At 56.3% G+C, this 13,655-nt stretch overlaps 1 protein-coding gene across 1 annotated transcript; it reads right to left on the bottom strand.

The window, feature by feature from the left end:
* Positions 1-1,359: 1,359 nt before the first annotated feature.
* ASPHD2 (aspartate beta-hydroxylase domain containing 2) lies at positions 1,360-13,118 on the bottom strand. The gene is made up of 4 exons (XM_002922774.4): positions 13,016-13,118; positions 8,871-9,964; positions 3,940-4,053; positions 1,360-3,253 (listed from the first exon to the last, which is right to left on the bottom strand). Exons 2-4 carry the CDS (start codon positions 9,676-9,678, stop codon positions 3,144-3,146), a joined length of 1,032 nt encoding a protein of 343 aa, XP_002922820.2. The 5' UTR covers positions 9,679-9,964; positions 13,016-13,118; the 3' UTR covers positions 1,360-3,143.
* Positions 13,119-13,655: the final 537 nt, after the last annotated feature.

Here is a 13,655-nt window from a genome sequence, read left to right on the forward strand (position 1 = left end):
GGGCAGGAAATGAGTTAAAACAAATACAGAGATCCGGGCCCCACCCGTGAACAAAGAAATGAGAAGCTTGGGGGAAGGGGGTGGGGTGTGGGCATCAGTATTTCTCAGAACACCCCAGGTGACTGCGTTGTGCAAAGTCAAGAACTGGTGGATTAGCTCACCTTCCCCTCCCCAGCTACACGCTGTAGGCCACTCAACGTTACTAGTGTAACCCAGACCCCTGACAATCTAGGCAAATGCGGGGGGGGGGGGGAAAATGGGCAGGGGCCTNTGGGAGCCCTGGTACGTGACCTTGTGCGGTCTGGGCTTGAAGGTGGTGCAGGCTCTGTCGGGATGGAAGCAGGGCTTTCCCTCTGAAGCGGGCGGGCGCGCGGGCTCCCCTTTCTCACCTTGAGCACCCTTAGCTGTAGCGTGTAAATTATCTTAGCAATTGCCTAGTCGCCAATGCACACTTCAGGAGAGCGAGAAACATCTCAGCCCCGGGCAAGCGGTGCTCCTCCCTTCCGCTCGCTGAGGGAGCCCAGCCAGGACTGCGGCTGGAAGCGGGCTTGCTGGGAAAACACTGGGCAGCCCCGCTGCTCCTGGGGCTCCAGGCCACCCACATCACCTACCTCTCTTTAAAAAGAAAAATTTCATGGGGCGCCTGGGTGGCACAGCGGTTAAGCGTCTGCCTTCGGCTCAGGGCGTGATCCCGGTGTTACGGGATCGAGCCCCACATCAGGCTCTTCTGCTATGAGCCTGCTTTCCTCTCCCCCTCCCCCTGCTTGTGTTCCCTCTCTCGCTGGCTGTCTCTATCTCTGTCGTATAAATAAATAAAATCTTTAAAAAAAAAAATTTCAAAAGGTAGCTGCTGAGGGACCCGCTTCTTCCCTGTAGTGAGGCCGTGGGAAGGAGCTGCTGGCTCCCCCGCCACCTCCACCACTGATCAGATGCATGGATCCGCCTCTTCCTTACCTGCCCCGCCTCCTCCCGTCCCTCTGCACCTGCTCAGAACCACTGTGGCAGGAAGGGGACCCTCCCTGCTGCTCTATAGAGTGGAGCACAGCGAGGCTCCCAGGGGCTCCGTGACGTGCCCAAGGTTGGGTGGGAGCCAGCTCCTGGCACGGAATCCTGAGTCCCCCCCGCTTCCTAAAGCCACGGTCCTTGTTCTCCGTCCTGTGCGCCACTTAGAGCTCCTTAACGTTCCACGGATCTGCTCCTGTTAGCCCCCGCCCGTTATTTGAGAACCGCGTGCCTGCCTCACTCACCATATACACCAGTGCTTGCAGGGCCCACCCGTCTCTGTGACACGATCCAAACTCCCAGCAGCTCCCGCCAAGTGCCCTCTTTTCCCCAACAGACCACTTCTGCAGTTCACTCTGGTTTTCAGCAAGGTCCTTTATTTATCTCCTGTTCCCCCAGCACGGCACATGAGCTCAGGTCGCCGGGTACCCGTGCGGGCTGTGGGCTTTGTAAACGGAGAGCAGTCAGTAGGTATAGAAATCATGCACCTCGGTGATTCTTCGACACGATACTTAATGAGTAGAAAGATTTCAGGTGTGTTGGAAACTGCTGCCCTGTCCTGCATTCTGCTCACGGAAAAAGATCGGTGTAGAGATTTTACTCAAGTGGAGACAGGTTTTCCTTGCTCACTTGCCAGTAACTGCCTAGAGCATCTCGGGTCATGGTCCCTTCGCATGGCTGCTCCTCCCGGAAGCTGCTGGTTTCCATTCTGACGGAACATGGGACCTGTACGTGTGACCAGATGCACCCCGCACCGCTCCGTGCCTTTATACGTTGGCCACTGCCCGTAATACAGGATTCAAAAAAGGCTTCTCTAGGACGGCTGGAGGCTACTCTTGCACACCTCAGGTCACAGGAGAATGTTCTAGAATTTGTGCCTCCAGCCAGCCACGTCCTTCACAGGAGACCAAAAAGCCAGCTCTGCCGCTGTGGGTCTTTTGGGTTTGTAGGTCTTCCCAAAGGCCTCGCTCACATACCCCGTGGCTTAGGTTGCCGTCACCCGGGATGCACCCCTGCGCAATGGCAAAGATGTGGGGCCGACCCCTCCACCATCTCGGGAGCCCAGCACTTGAACATTTATGTACAGACGAGGAAATGGAAAATCAGAGGCAACAGAACTCCAAAGCAAAACAGACACGTTTTTGGTCAGACCGACGATTCCAGCTTTGCCAGAGGACGGTGTTGCGGGAATGTCACCTGGTGAGCTCGCGGTCTCACCCCACCACAGCTCCTATCAGCCAACCTGCTGGTCTGAACATTCATCACTGTGGACTCGAAGCATCTGCACGGGGAATGTTCCTGGCCCGGCTTGGCAGTAGGGCTTCTGTCGGCAGTGAGGTAAGTGGATCACACGTTCGGCAGCTGATCCGTGGGAGCCCCAACTTGGCTCTCGAGGACACCAGTCTCAGCTTGGAAGGAAAGCAATGTTTACACGGGAGCCTCCAGTCCCACCAGCCGGATGCTCCCCGCCATCGGGGACCTGACGGGGTTTGGGAGCCAGGGGAGCGATGGTGACAAGTCCGCTCGGGCCCGGCTGTGTGCGCCGCCCCGGACCGGGTCCACCCAGCCCGTGAAGCCGGCCGGGTGTGGGGGCTGCAGACTCTCCCCCTGCCCGGGGGTGGCTGAAGGGTCCCCTGTGTGACCATGATGGCAACAGAGGCCAAGGTCTCTAGCTCTCCGGTTTGCAGTTTTTTTGTTCTGTGTCGTTTGTTTTTAAGATGGCCACAAGGAGTTTTTACGCGATTACATTCAGACAGATAACCCCTTGCTTTCTCTGTTCCAGAGCACTGAAAAAACCAGGTACGCAACATGGCACGGACGACAGTCACACCAAGGGCACCGAGGCCCCTGGTCACAGAGCAAAGTAACGCGCTATTAGGCAGAAAAGAATCGCAGAAGCAAATGACTGGAAGGGGAAGAAAAGAAAACTCTAAGGAGATACAAGCTGAAAATTGCCCATTTACAATAACCAAAGGAAAGAGGGACCCCACGTGATCTCAAAACCCCAAATAAGAACTTTCTGGCGAGGCAGGTTTCAGAGCATGGAATCACAGCACGTACGGGGTGGGGCTGGACTGTACCCCAGTCTGCCCAGGTTGACCCGCGGCCACTGTCGCCGACTCCAGCATGGGAAATGGGTCTCATCGTCCCGGAGCAAAGATGAAATCCAGGGCCTGCCGTTCAGCTGCTGCCACATTGGGATGCCACAAATCCACCATGAAAACCACCCGTGGGCCATCCTCTGCCGAACCTGGGAGGGGGAGGGGTGCGAAAGAGGAGACGTTCGAACCGTCCCAGAGCCAGGACCCATGCAACGCCGGACCCCACACAGTTAGCTTTCAGGCAGGGACCCCTCCTGTCCCTTGGCATGGATCGGAAGATCTCCTCCTCTCTGAACAAGAATGTTATCAGGCTTCATGAGGTTCTGGGTGGAGCGTATGAAAGGAGAGGGGCAGAGGGAGGCAGGGGTGAGTAAAGCGGTAGGCAGAGCACAGAGGGTTTTTAGGGCAGTGAAGCTATTCCGTATGATCCTTTCAGGGTGGATGTGTCACTATATGTTTGTCAAAACCCACAGAACGAACGGCAGCAAGGGTGAACCCTCATGGAGACTACAGAGTTTCATTAATAATGACATGTCAGGGGCGCCTGGGTGGCACAGTGGTTGAGCGTCTGCCTTCGGCTCAGGGCGTGATCCCGGTGTTATGGGATCGAGCCCCACATCAGGCTCCTCCGCTATGNAAAAAAAAAAATAATGACATGTCAATACTGGCTTGTTGCTTCTAACAGACGTACCACCCTAAAGAAAGATGGTAACAAAAGGGGAAACTCTGTGCGGGGTGGGTGGTATACACTTTCTACTCGATTTTTCCGGAAACCTAACTGTGCTAAAAAAGAAAGTCTATAACTTTAAAAAAAAAAAAAAAAGGCACCACTCACCTTCGTGGAATGCAGTGTGCAGGAAAGAGTCATCAAAGAGGAGGCAGCGTCCTTCTGCCCAGCACTGGGGCTCTCCCCCCACCACCAGCTCGCAGCCACTTGGAGTTTTGAGACCTTAGGGGGAAACGCAGAGAAAAGAGAATGAAGGCAGATGGGTTGGGGGCTGGCCTGTTTTGGTGTGAATTCTCAACTTCGGAAGTGTCCGACCTTCTGCCTCACCCCTTGGAGCCCTGTGTGGGGTGGGGGTGGGGTGCTTCGACAGAGCCAATACGGACTGTGGACCCCGACTGTCACGGAGCTCCCTGGAAACGCGCATTTTTCCATTGGTTTCATCTGTTCTGGGTCACGGGCTATTTAGCCAAGGCACGCACTGCACTTCTGAGACTCTTGAAGCCCATCTGTGGGAGCCCCCCTTCACCCCGTTAATCGAGGAAGGCCAGGTTCAGAACCTGCCTGGCCCAATAACTCTGGTTATTATAGCCCACTCTCCGGGGCTGTTTTGCTTGAGATGGAACCGTGACCTCCTCTTTGGGTTCCAAGCTTGAAATACATGTTGGGCCTGAGGATGGCATGTTCTTAGTCTAAGCTCCTCCGGCTTCCCTCTGGGACACTGGAGGACACCCCTAAGGCCATGCCTGAGCTCCGCGGGGAAAGAGGCCTACACCTTCGTAAGGAGCCCTATGCTCACAACGGCAAGCAGCAGGTGCCAAGCTCGGTTGCTTAACGGCGGAAGGCGGGCCTGGCCGAAATGCTGTCATGCAGCCGCTTTCACCTCCCCGTCTCCCCGCCCAGGATCTGAGGACACACCCGGCCCCTGTCACTGCCTGGATGTCTGTAAACAAAGGCACCACCGCAGCCCTCGAACAGATTCCCGAGGGGCTGGGTGGGCCCTACGGCTCTCAGGAAGGACGCATCGGGAGTAAGCAGGACCCTGGCAAAGGGGGTGGGATCGGGGTCGGTCTTGTCCTTCTTCAGGGACTACTGGTAAAGCCATGACGCAGGACCAGGTGGCACTGCACCCCCTCCCCCCAACTGACTCCTTAGGACAAACACGAAACAGAGTTCTCGCTAACAGGCATTTAATGCGCCCCTTGAATGGGAAACAGACGGCCCCGGCACGTGTGCAGGAGGAATTCACAGAGGCCGCACGGCAGAGTGGCAAGGACAGAGGACCTGGGGGTGCCGCAGGGCTCTGGGCCAGTCACTTCACCTCTCTGAGCCTGTAAAGGGGGTACAGAAGCATACTTACCGTCGGGGCTATGTGACCACTGTCCTTGCCACCGAGAACATACGGACTGCCCGAGTGCGGGTTTGGGCTAAACCAGCACTTTTCGGACATCTCTTCACCCCCTCTCCAGATGGAGCGGCTGAGATTCAGAGAAGAGACGGGACCTGCCAGAGGTCTGCTATTCGGTCCTGGTGGGCACCTGAGGTTTGAATCCAAACCCGTCTGGCTCCGCAGAACTGGCTCTTATGACACCGGACATGTCAGTAGCCGTGGTATGAAAGTGGTTGTCCATTCTTGTAGCTAATGCTTCTCCTTTCAATAGGACATCTCACTGAATCAGGCGAGAAGGGCCGTTCTGACTCCGGAAGCGTGATCTCTCATCCCCCACTACTGGTAACAAACTGGTGGGTGGGGGCAGGTAGGGCTGCGATGGGCCTGGAGGAAGAGAGCCCCCACTGACTGGTAGAGGTGGACGAGGCCGTGAGGACTCGGTGGTTCTCTGCAGGGACCCTCCACCCCAGGGCTTCAGAAAGCAGCTCTCCTTTCTCTGTGCCACTAAAGGATTCATCACCATGCCCCACGGCATAACAGAAAAATGGTCTGTCCTGCTGGCCTGACAGCCCCCTGCTTACTTTCTTCTGCCTTCCCCTTCACTGTGCCCTGGCCTTCCAGCGGCGCCCCCTTCCTGCCTACTCCCCGCGAACCAGCTTAGTTGGCAGAAATGATCAATACTCTCCCAGAGAGAACATTCAGGTGGGAGAGGGCGTTGGGGATGGAGAGGGGCCCCACATCCTCTGGCTGAGGGCTTGCTCTTTGTCCCCACCGACCACTCAACGAGGCAGGGCAAGGGTGCAGAAAGGGCTCCGGGCGCCAGTGGCCCCCACTTCAGGAGGCTGGAGGCTGGCACTTGGCGGGGCAAGGTGAACACAAGCTGCTCCGCCAGTTCCGCCCAGCTCGACGGCCCGGAAATCCAACCACATGCACATGAAAGGCTATGACAGTCTGATTGTGCTTGTTGAGCAAGAATTTGCTGAATACGCTCGTGCATTTTCATCTACCCTTTCCCGAGGGTTGGCCATGTGGAAGGACATCTGCCTCCCCAGTCAATCTGCCTCGTGAGCGTCGGAGGTCGCTTACTGGAGGTCTGCGGCCATGCGGTCGGGACGTCCCAGCCCCACGGCTGGAGCTGTCCCCACGGCGCTACGTGGGGTCCAGACCGAGTGACGTCACCTCTAGAGATAGCTCAGAGCGGTCCTTGGAGATGAAAGGACTGGGGGGATGCACAGCCGTGGCTGGGGTTTCGGGTGACTGCGGGGACGGCTCTGCAGGTCACAACTCCAACGGAAGGCAGGAAAAGGGGGCAAGGGTTGGCAGTTCAAGAGCCGGGTTCAGGCACTGCCCGTGCCTCCTGCACTCCAGCCAGGCAGACTGGCAGAGGCGGGGCCGCCACAGATGGGCTGGGCGCACTCCCTCTCTCGCAACACCCAAGGTCACGGGGGCTGAACCCACCTTTGTTTCATTCCCAGGTGGATACAAACGTGCGTCTGACAGTGGAAAGAAGGAAACGCTGAGCACACCCAAGCAGGGAGCTTGCCCTGGCCACGGGGAAGTGGCCACAGTCCAGCGGGACTCCTTCCAAGATAACATGACACGGCCCAGTTTTTCTGGTGGCAAGAACGAGCTGGGCTGGGACGGGAGTGACAGGTGGTACCGAGGGCCTGCGTGGGCAGGGTTTACACTCGCACGTGCACGGCACGGGTACATGACAGGCGTTCGTGCACAGGAGGCAAAGCCGAGGTCTTCTGCCTTCCCCCTTGCCACCCGACACATCTGCCTGGGTTCTACGGCAGTCCGCAAATGCCCTTCCCTCCGGGTCACTCAGAAGCTTTTGAAAAACATCCAAAGAAAACCTCTGAAGAAAGCACAGCGCTGCTCCCCGTGACCCACAGCCTCAATCTCGAAGCCGGGCATGGGCAAACCGGCCCCCACCACCACGGCTCTCTCCCACCCAACCTGTCCGACCTCGGCCCTCACCCTGGACTCTGCAGCCAGCTACGTCCGGAGCTCAGGGGGAAGGTTCCTCTGTTCCACCCTGGCGGCCCCGGCAGCCTGCCCAGGCACGTACCATTATGCCTGTGCTAGAGGCTCAGAGTCTTGGGGTCCCAGCCAAGATCACTCAGCAGATGGGGCTGACAGAGCTGAGTCCGGGGGTGCTTGCTTCTGAAGCCCGATCGTTTCCCACTGTTTCCTGAGGGCCCAGGTCTTAGGGATCCCTTCTTACACCGTCCAGCACGGGTTTCACCCCAGAAGCTACTGGTTACCACCGCTGTCCACGTCAAGCGGCCTCAGAAGATACCATTTATTGAACCCTGTCAGCGATCCCAAGGTAAGCGCTACCTCCCCATTTTACAGATGAAGAAACTGAAGCACAGAGAGACTGAGCACGGAGCCAGGCCACCTCCTCTGGCGCCTCTGCCCTGTCCTGCGTCTGCTCTTGAAACACTCACAGCGTCAACTGCTCGAATCTGGTTGTTTGTTAGAGCGGCAAAGCCCTCTGTACACGTCACACCCTGCTCAGGACCCCCACATGGGGCAGGGGAAGCAGAGCGCTCCAGGGGAAGCGGGGCTGGAGGGCCCGGGGCGTCCAGCTCAGGTCCCCCCGGCTGCCCTGAGGCTCCACTAGAGAACACTTATGAGCCCCCCGGCCCTAGGCTGGATCGGGCTTCCTCTGCGTGAGCCTTTTCCTCCTCTGTTCTGAAGCCAAGGCAGCCAGCACTGCAAACCTCCTGAAGCCGACCCTGCCCGGGGTTCTGGGCACGCCCCCTGGTCTGGGTGCTGCCTGGGGGTGCGTCGCCCCGGTAACCAGCCGTTATGGTGACTCACCAGGAACAAGGCATTCTGGGGAACAAACGTCCCTGTGTACTGAGCTGCGGTGAAGCCTACCTCAAGGTGCGTACTCCACATTCGGCTCCGTGCGAGTCAACACCTCACTATCCACGTTCTCGCTCATCAGACCCTCCAAGTAACTCACGGGGGCGGGGGGAGCTTTTGACCTCTCCTTCCTAACGGAGGACACGGAGGTCCGGGGAGGCGAAGTGACTTGCCCCAAGGAACACAGCCAGCGGGCGGTGGGGCTGGGATGCAAACACGGTCCGGCTGACACCGACCCCATTCTCCAAACCACTGCCGCGCGCGTTACCAACTGCCCTGGAACCTGAATACACTCAGCGTCAACACCGAGCATGACGTCCCCCTGGATGCATCTTTCACAGCTGCCCGGACGTCAGTATGAACCTCAGTGATCGTTACAATAAGCCTCTGGCTCTCAAGCTGTGCTGCCCAATACAGTAGACGCGAGCCACGTGTGCCTCTCGAGGTCTGGAGGAAGGGAAGAATCCCCTTCCTTGCCGGCACCAGCCACATTTAGAGCACTCCGTGGCCACACGTGGCTGGTGGCTACCGTATGTGGACAGGGCAGATGGAGACCATTTCCATCACCGCAGAAGGTTCCCCCGGACAGACCTTCTGTCGGGTCATACTGCTCACCGGTTCCTTTTCTCACTCAATCTCCGTGGTCAAAAATGTTTGCACACAATTCATCAATGACAGAAGTTCGGTGCAGAGCGTGAACGGGCACGATTCTGGCTGCCCGGGCGGCCGCAGCAGGCGGGCCGCGCACTGAGACCCCGTCCCCGCGACATACCTAAGTGGCACCGGATGCGGATGTTGGTGGGTCCATAGTGCTCCGTTATCACCGTCCCCGGGCTCAGCACGGAGATGCACGCGTTCCCAAAAACATTGTTCCCAATACAGGTCCGAAGGCTCCCGAGCAAGCGGTACGTCCGTGGGCACTTCCTGCAGTTCCTGGGAACGCAAACCCCCTGATTGACCAAGTAAAAGGTGACCCACTCCCCGCTGGGGGTGCTGTTCATTTTCCATCCTTGCGGGAGGCTGCAGTTTGAGAAAGCTTTGTACAGGGTCTCGAACTCGCACAGGATGGTCTGGAAGTTCCGTTCCAACAGCTCCACGTCGTGCTTCTGTGCGTCCCGGGAGAAGTAGGGCGTGGTGGGGAGGTCAGGCAGGAAGAAGACCTCGGGCTTCTGGATGGAGGGCCGGCTGTTGAGGTAACGGCCCTGCTCGCGGATGCCCTTGTGGATGCGGCCCATGCCGGACCAGGAGTACCGCTTGGCGTACTCCTGCAGGTTGTGGTACAGCTTCTGGTTGAGGCCCTCGTTGTGGGCACAGCGCACGCACTCGGGGGACTGGCAGTACACGTAGCCGTTCTGCAGCCCATTGGCGTCTGCGCCCTGCATCAGGGAGTTGACGGACGCGTAGGGCCGCGGCTGCTCGCGGCCCACGTGGTAACAGTACCACACGAACAGGACCAGCAGGCAGGCCACGGTGACCACAGCGGTGGTGTCGCAGTCCCGCACCGACTGGATGCCTGTGGCGATGCATTCCCGCAGGCCGTCCAGCGACCAGCTCCAGGCCACCAGCCACTCTAGCGACATCTTGGGGGAGTTGACGTTGGCAGGGGGCGAAGCAAGGTCAGACAGTCAGTCCTCGGGGGGTCCCAAGGGCACCCACACCATGCAGCTTAGCGTGGGGGGGAAGGGGCGGCTGGGGCTGGGGGAGGCATGGTTGCCACTGTTCCTCAGATCCCGCCAAGGGTGGCATTGACCCACATCTGGGCTCACCACTCTGCTCCCGGCAAAAAGTCACTGCAGGTTGGGTGGAAGGAGCTGCTTTCTGTCACACTAGCAAGTGGGGTCGGTCACCGTGAAACGATTTTCAAATCTGAGATGAGAAAAGAAAAGTAAACCAGCATAAATTTTCATACCTGGAAAGATCCTCAACTGAAAAGTAAAATCCCAGATCATTCTGGAAGGTCCTTGTGGGTAGGGGATACACTTTTCAATCTTACGTGTCCTCTCCCCATTTTACCACACCGCCCTGTTTCCCAAAAAGGCCAGTGGTGCATAATTTGCATCCAGTATGGACAATGACACAAGCCCCACCTATTCTGTGTCATCTTCAGGGGGTGTGATCAGACCCATTTTACAGGTAGGGAAACCAAGGCCTTGAGAGGTCACACACCTCATCCAAGTTCACGTGACCAGGGCAGGAACACGCACCCCAGCTGACTGTAGGCTGGTGTCTATGCATAGTAGGTGTTTCACAAATACTTGTTCTCCTAAAGTCTCTGTACCTTTACAGAGATGTGGATTCAAAAGCATTTTAAAAATGGCAAAGGAGGAGGGGCGCCTGGGTGGTGCAGTCGTTAAGTGTCTGCTTTCGGCTCTGGGCGTGATCCCAGCGTTCTGGGATCGAGCCCCACATCGGGCTCCTCCACTGGGAGCCTGCTTCTTCCTCTCCCACTCCCCCTGCTTGTGTTCCCTCTTTCGCTGGCTGTCTCTGTCAAATAAATAAATAAATAAATAAATAAAATATTTTTAAAAAAATGGCAAAGGAGGGGCACGTGGCTGGCTTAGTCAGTTGGCTGTGTGACTCTCGACCTTGGGGTCATGGGCTTGAGCCCCATGGTGGGCGTAGAGATGACTTAAAATAAAATAAATAAATCCTAAAAATGGCAAAGAAACCATAAAACTGCACGTTCCCCATTTACTTTCTCTTTTCACGGTGCTTCATCAATCTTACTTAATCTCTCTTGCCCTTCTGACACAGGCTGGGTTTAACGCAAGCTGGAAGGGGAGGTGGGCTCTTGGGGGTCGCCCCCATGGCAGACACAGGGCATTTCTGTCTACCCACTTGCGAGACTACTCCATGGTCTCACCCGCAGGTTAGGAAAGGAAGTGATGGGGGAAAATGGAAACAGAAGCCCTTTCAGGTCTCTTGTCTCCGAAACAGACGGGAGCGCTATGCCAAGTATCCCACCAATGGTTAGGGCCAGCGTCTAGCACCCTGGTTACCCTAATAATCTGAAAGTCTGATCAGAGCCCGGCAGTCATGCTGCCCTGTCTACAAAACCCCGGCCGTGTTTCCCAGCTGAGACCCTCTGTCCAGCCTGCTTTTTCTAACCTGAGAACAGCCAGATCTACAATCTCCCGCAAGCCTAACACACTCTCTCAGCGCGAGGGGCCGAATAATTCAAAAATCATTTTGTGCACTACCTTCTCTCTTGGGAACAGAAGGCAACTGAAAAACTGGGAGAGCTGTGCCCTCTCCTTTCTCTGGGAACACACTTGGCCAGAAAATTCTTGCGAGGTGGCAGAGAGGCCAAGGACCCAAACGGGAGGTGGGCTAGACCCTGGCCGGGACACGTCCCCTTCCCTCCCAGTTCCTTCATCTCTAAGACAGGGTCATGCTCATCTCCCGGATGGAGGCGAGTAACGACAGATGTAAAGCACTTAGGACATCACAACAAACATTTACTATGTACTTAGACGTGTGGCACTCCATGTTGATCCGCCAGCAAAGCAAAGGAGGGGCATCATGGACAGGTTAATCTCAGCACTAGGGACCCTAAAGGCAAATTCTGGACACTCTCGTTGCTATGCATCTCAACTGATTTTTATTTGTCCCCAGACTCACAAGGCTGAAAATGAAAGAGAAACCTTAGGTGCTCATTAACTGCCTACTTGCATCTTCCCAGCTAAGGTTGGATTAAGAATCATTTGACTGTAATGTTTAGCAAGTCAAAAACACACATGCTAAATATTCATGGCCGTTTTTATGTTTCTAGGAAAAATACAAGAGTGGGGAGGCTAGCAGCTCCATTTTTTTTTTCTCACACATTCTCAATTTCTTCACAGATCTGGGCCCCACTGGCTGGAAACAGACCCTTCTGTGCCCCTGGTTCTCTCCTAGCGATACCATAACTGGCACATGTTCCCTAAAAGGGGAAGGGAAAGAAAATCTGGGATGATTTTCCCATGTTTTGTTTGCAAGCCTGTCTCCCAACCAGAAGCCCGGGATTCCTGAAATTCAGTGTGAAACTGTCATGGTGTGATAAACAACCACTTTTACTAAAAGGACTCCCCCCCCCCCAACCCCGTTCAACCTCTAATTGGAACTTTGAAACTCGGTCTCTCAGGAGAAGAGGTTTCTCTTCAATGAGAAGTGAGATGGTGATAATTTAACAAACACCTGTTAAGTGTCAGTCCCCATCAGCCCTGCTAATCACTTAACTCAAGCACAATGAAATCTTGGAAGACAAGGCGGATGATGAGGGGATCTCTCGACCAGACACCCCTGCGGCTCATCCCCCTCCTGGGGGAAGCCTCGTTCTAGACAACGCCAGCCATGAGCTCCCTAGGCTGAGCTATAAACACAAGGCAGCAAAAGATTCTGATGCCCTGAACCCAGCTTTGGCTCCTGTTCTCATAAACGGCACTGAGAGCCAAAGTTAGGACTTTTCTTACCTGCCGCGCTTCCTTTTAGCCAAAACACACTGCCAGGCCCCTGAGCCCAGAGGTGGACTGAAAAGCGACATGTAACACTAAAAAAACCCCTTACATTTGCAGGGTGACTGGCAGCTTATTAACTACTGGTTCCAACATTTGACCCTCAAGGCACCCAGTGACAACCACCAACGCTCCAGTGGGAAGGGCATGGATTCTCTCCCCCTCCCCAGTTCCTGGCTCAGTAACTTCCAGTTTCCTTCACATATCTGATCATTTGCATCTGTTTCATGTCTGTCCTCCTAGGGACAGGGACTAGTCACTGCAGTTCTGCCCTTTAAGAACTCTGATCGTAAAGGTCAGGCAGCTCTGGGGAATAGGGTCCAAATTCACGGCCAATTGGTGAGCAAGTCCAATGAAATGTAACTTCTGATACGGTGAACATTTGGGGAACAGACTCAGCTCCAACCGGGCTAAAGCCGCTCACCTTACAATCCAAGAGGCTCCTCCATGCTAAAGTGCTTCTGGTCACTCTCAGGGTGTGGCCAGGCCATCCTAGAAGACCCCCTAGGAGCAGGGCAAGGTGTGTGTGTGATGCAGGTCACCCTCTCCACCCAGGACCCAGTAAACTATACCCTGGGACCAGCCCTCCCCTGTGGGCAACTGGAGACCTCTCCTCCTCACTTTCTGGGCCGCCTTTTTCAGCATCCACCCACTCTGGAGAGTGGGGGAAAAGGGGGGAGCAGCGGATGGGTTAACACAGATGGTGACCACCAGAAGGTCAGGGGAGGAGGGGGATGGGATAACGGAAAGGCGAATATTGACAGGAAAAGTGGGCAATCGGCTAAAGACTAGGGAAGGTGGTTTATGGTGACAGCTCATGGGACAGGGGAGGAGGGTCACCGCGGAAAATATGGTTAGTGGGTGACGCTCAGGGCTGTGGGGAAGGGGAGAGCAGGGAAGGAAAGGGAGCGGGGAGAAGGGTCACAAAGAGGGCGGGGGCGCCGCGATGGGGCAGCGGCTACAAGGAGGGTGCAGCCCGGCCGGCCGCCAACACAGCCCGGCGGCGGCGCTCGGCACGTAGCGAGCGCCGGGCGGCGGGGGCCCCTTGGCCGGGCCGGGATGCG

This window comes from Ailuropoda melanoleuca, chromosome 12 (assembly GCF_002007445.2).
Source record: "Ailuropoda melanoleuca isolate Jingjing chromosome 12, ASM200744v2, whole genome shotgun sequence".
NCBI lineage: Eukaryota > Metazoa > Chordata > Mammalia > Carnivora > Ursidae > Ailuropoda > Ailuropoda melanoleuca.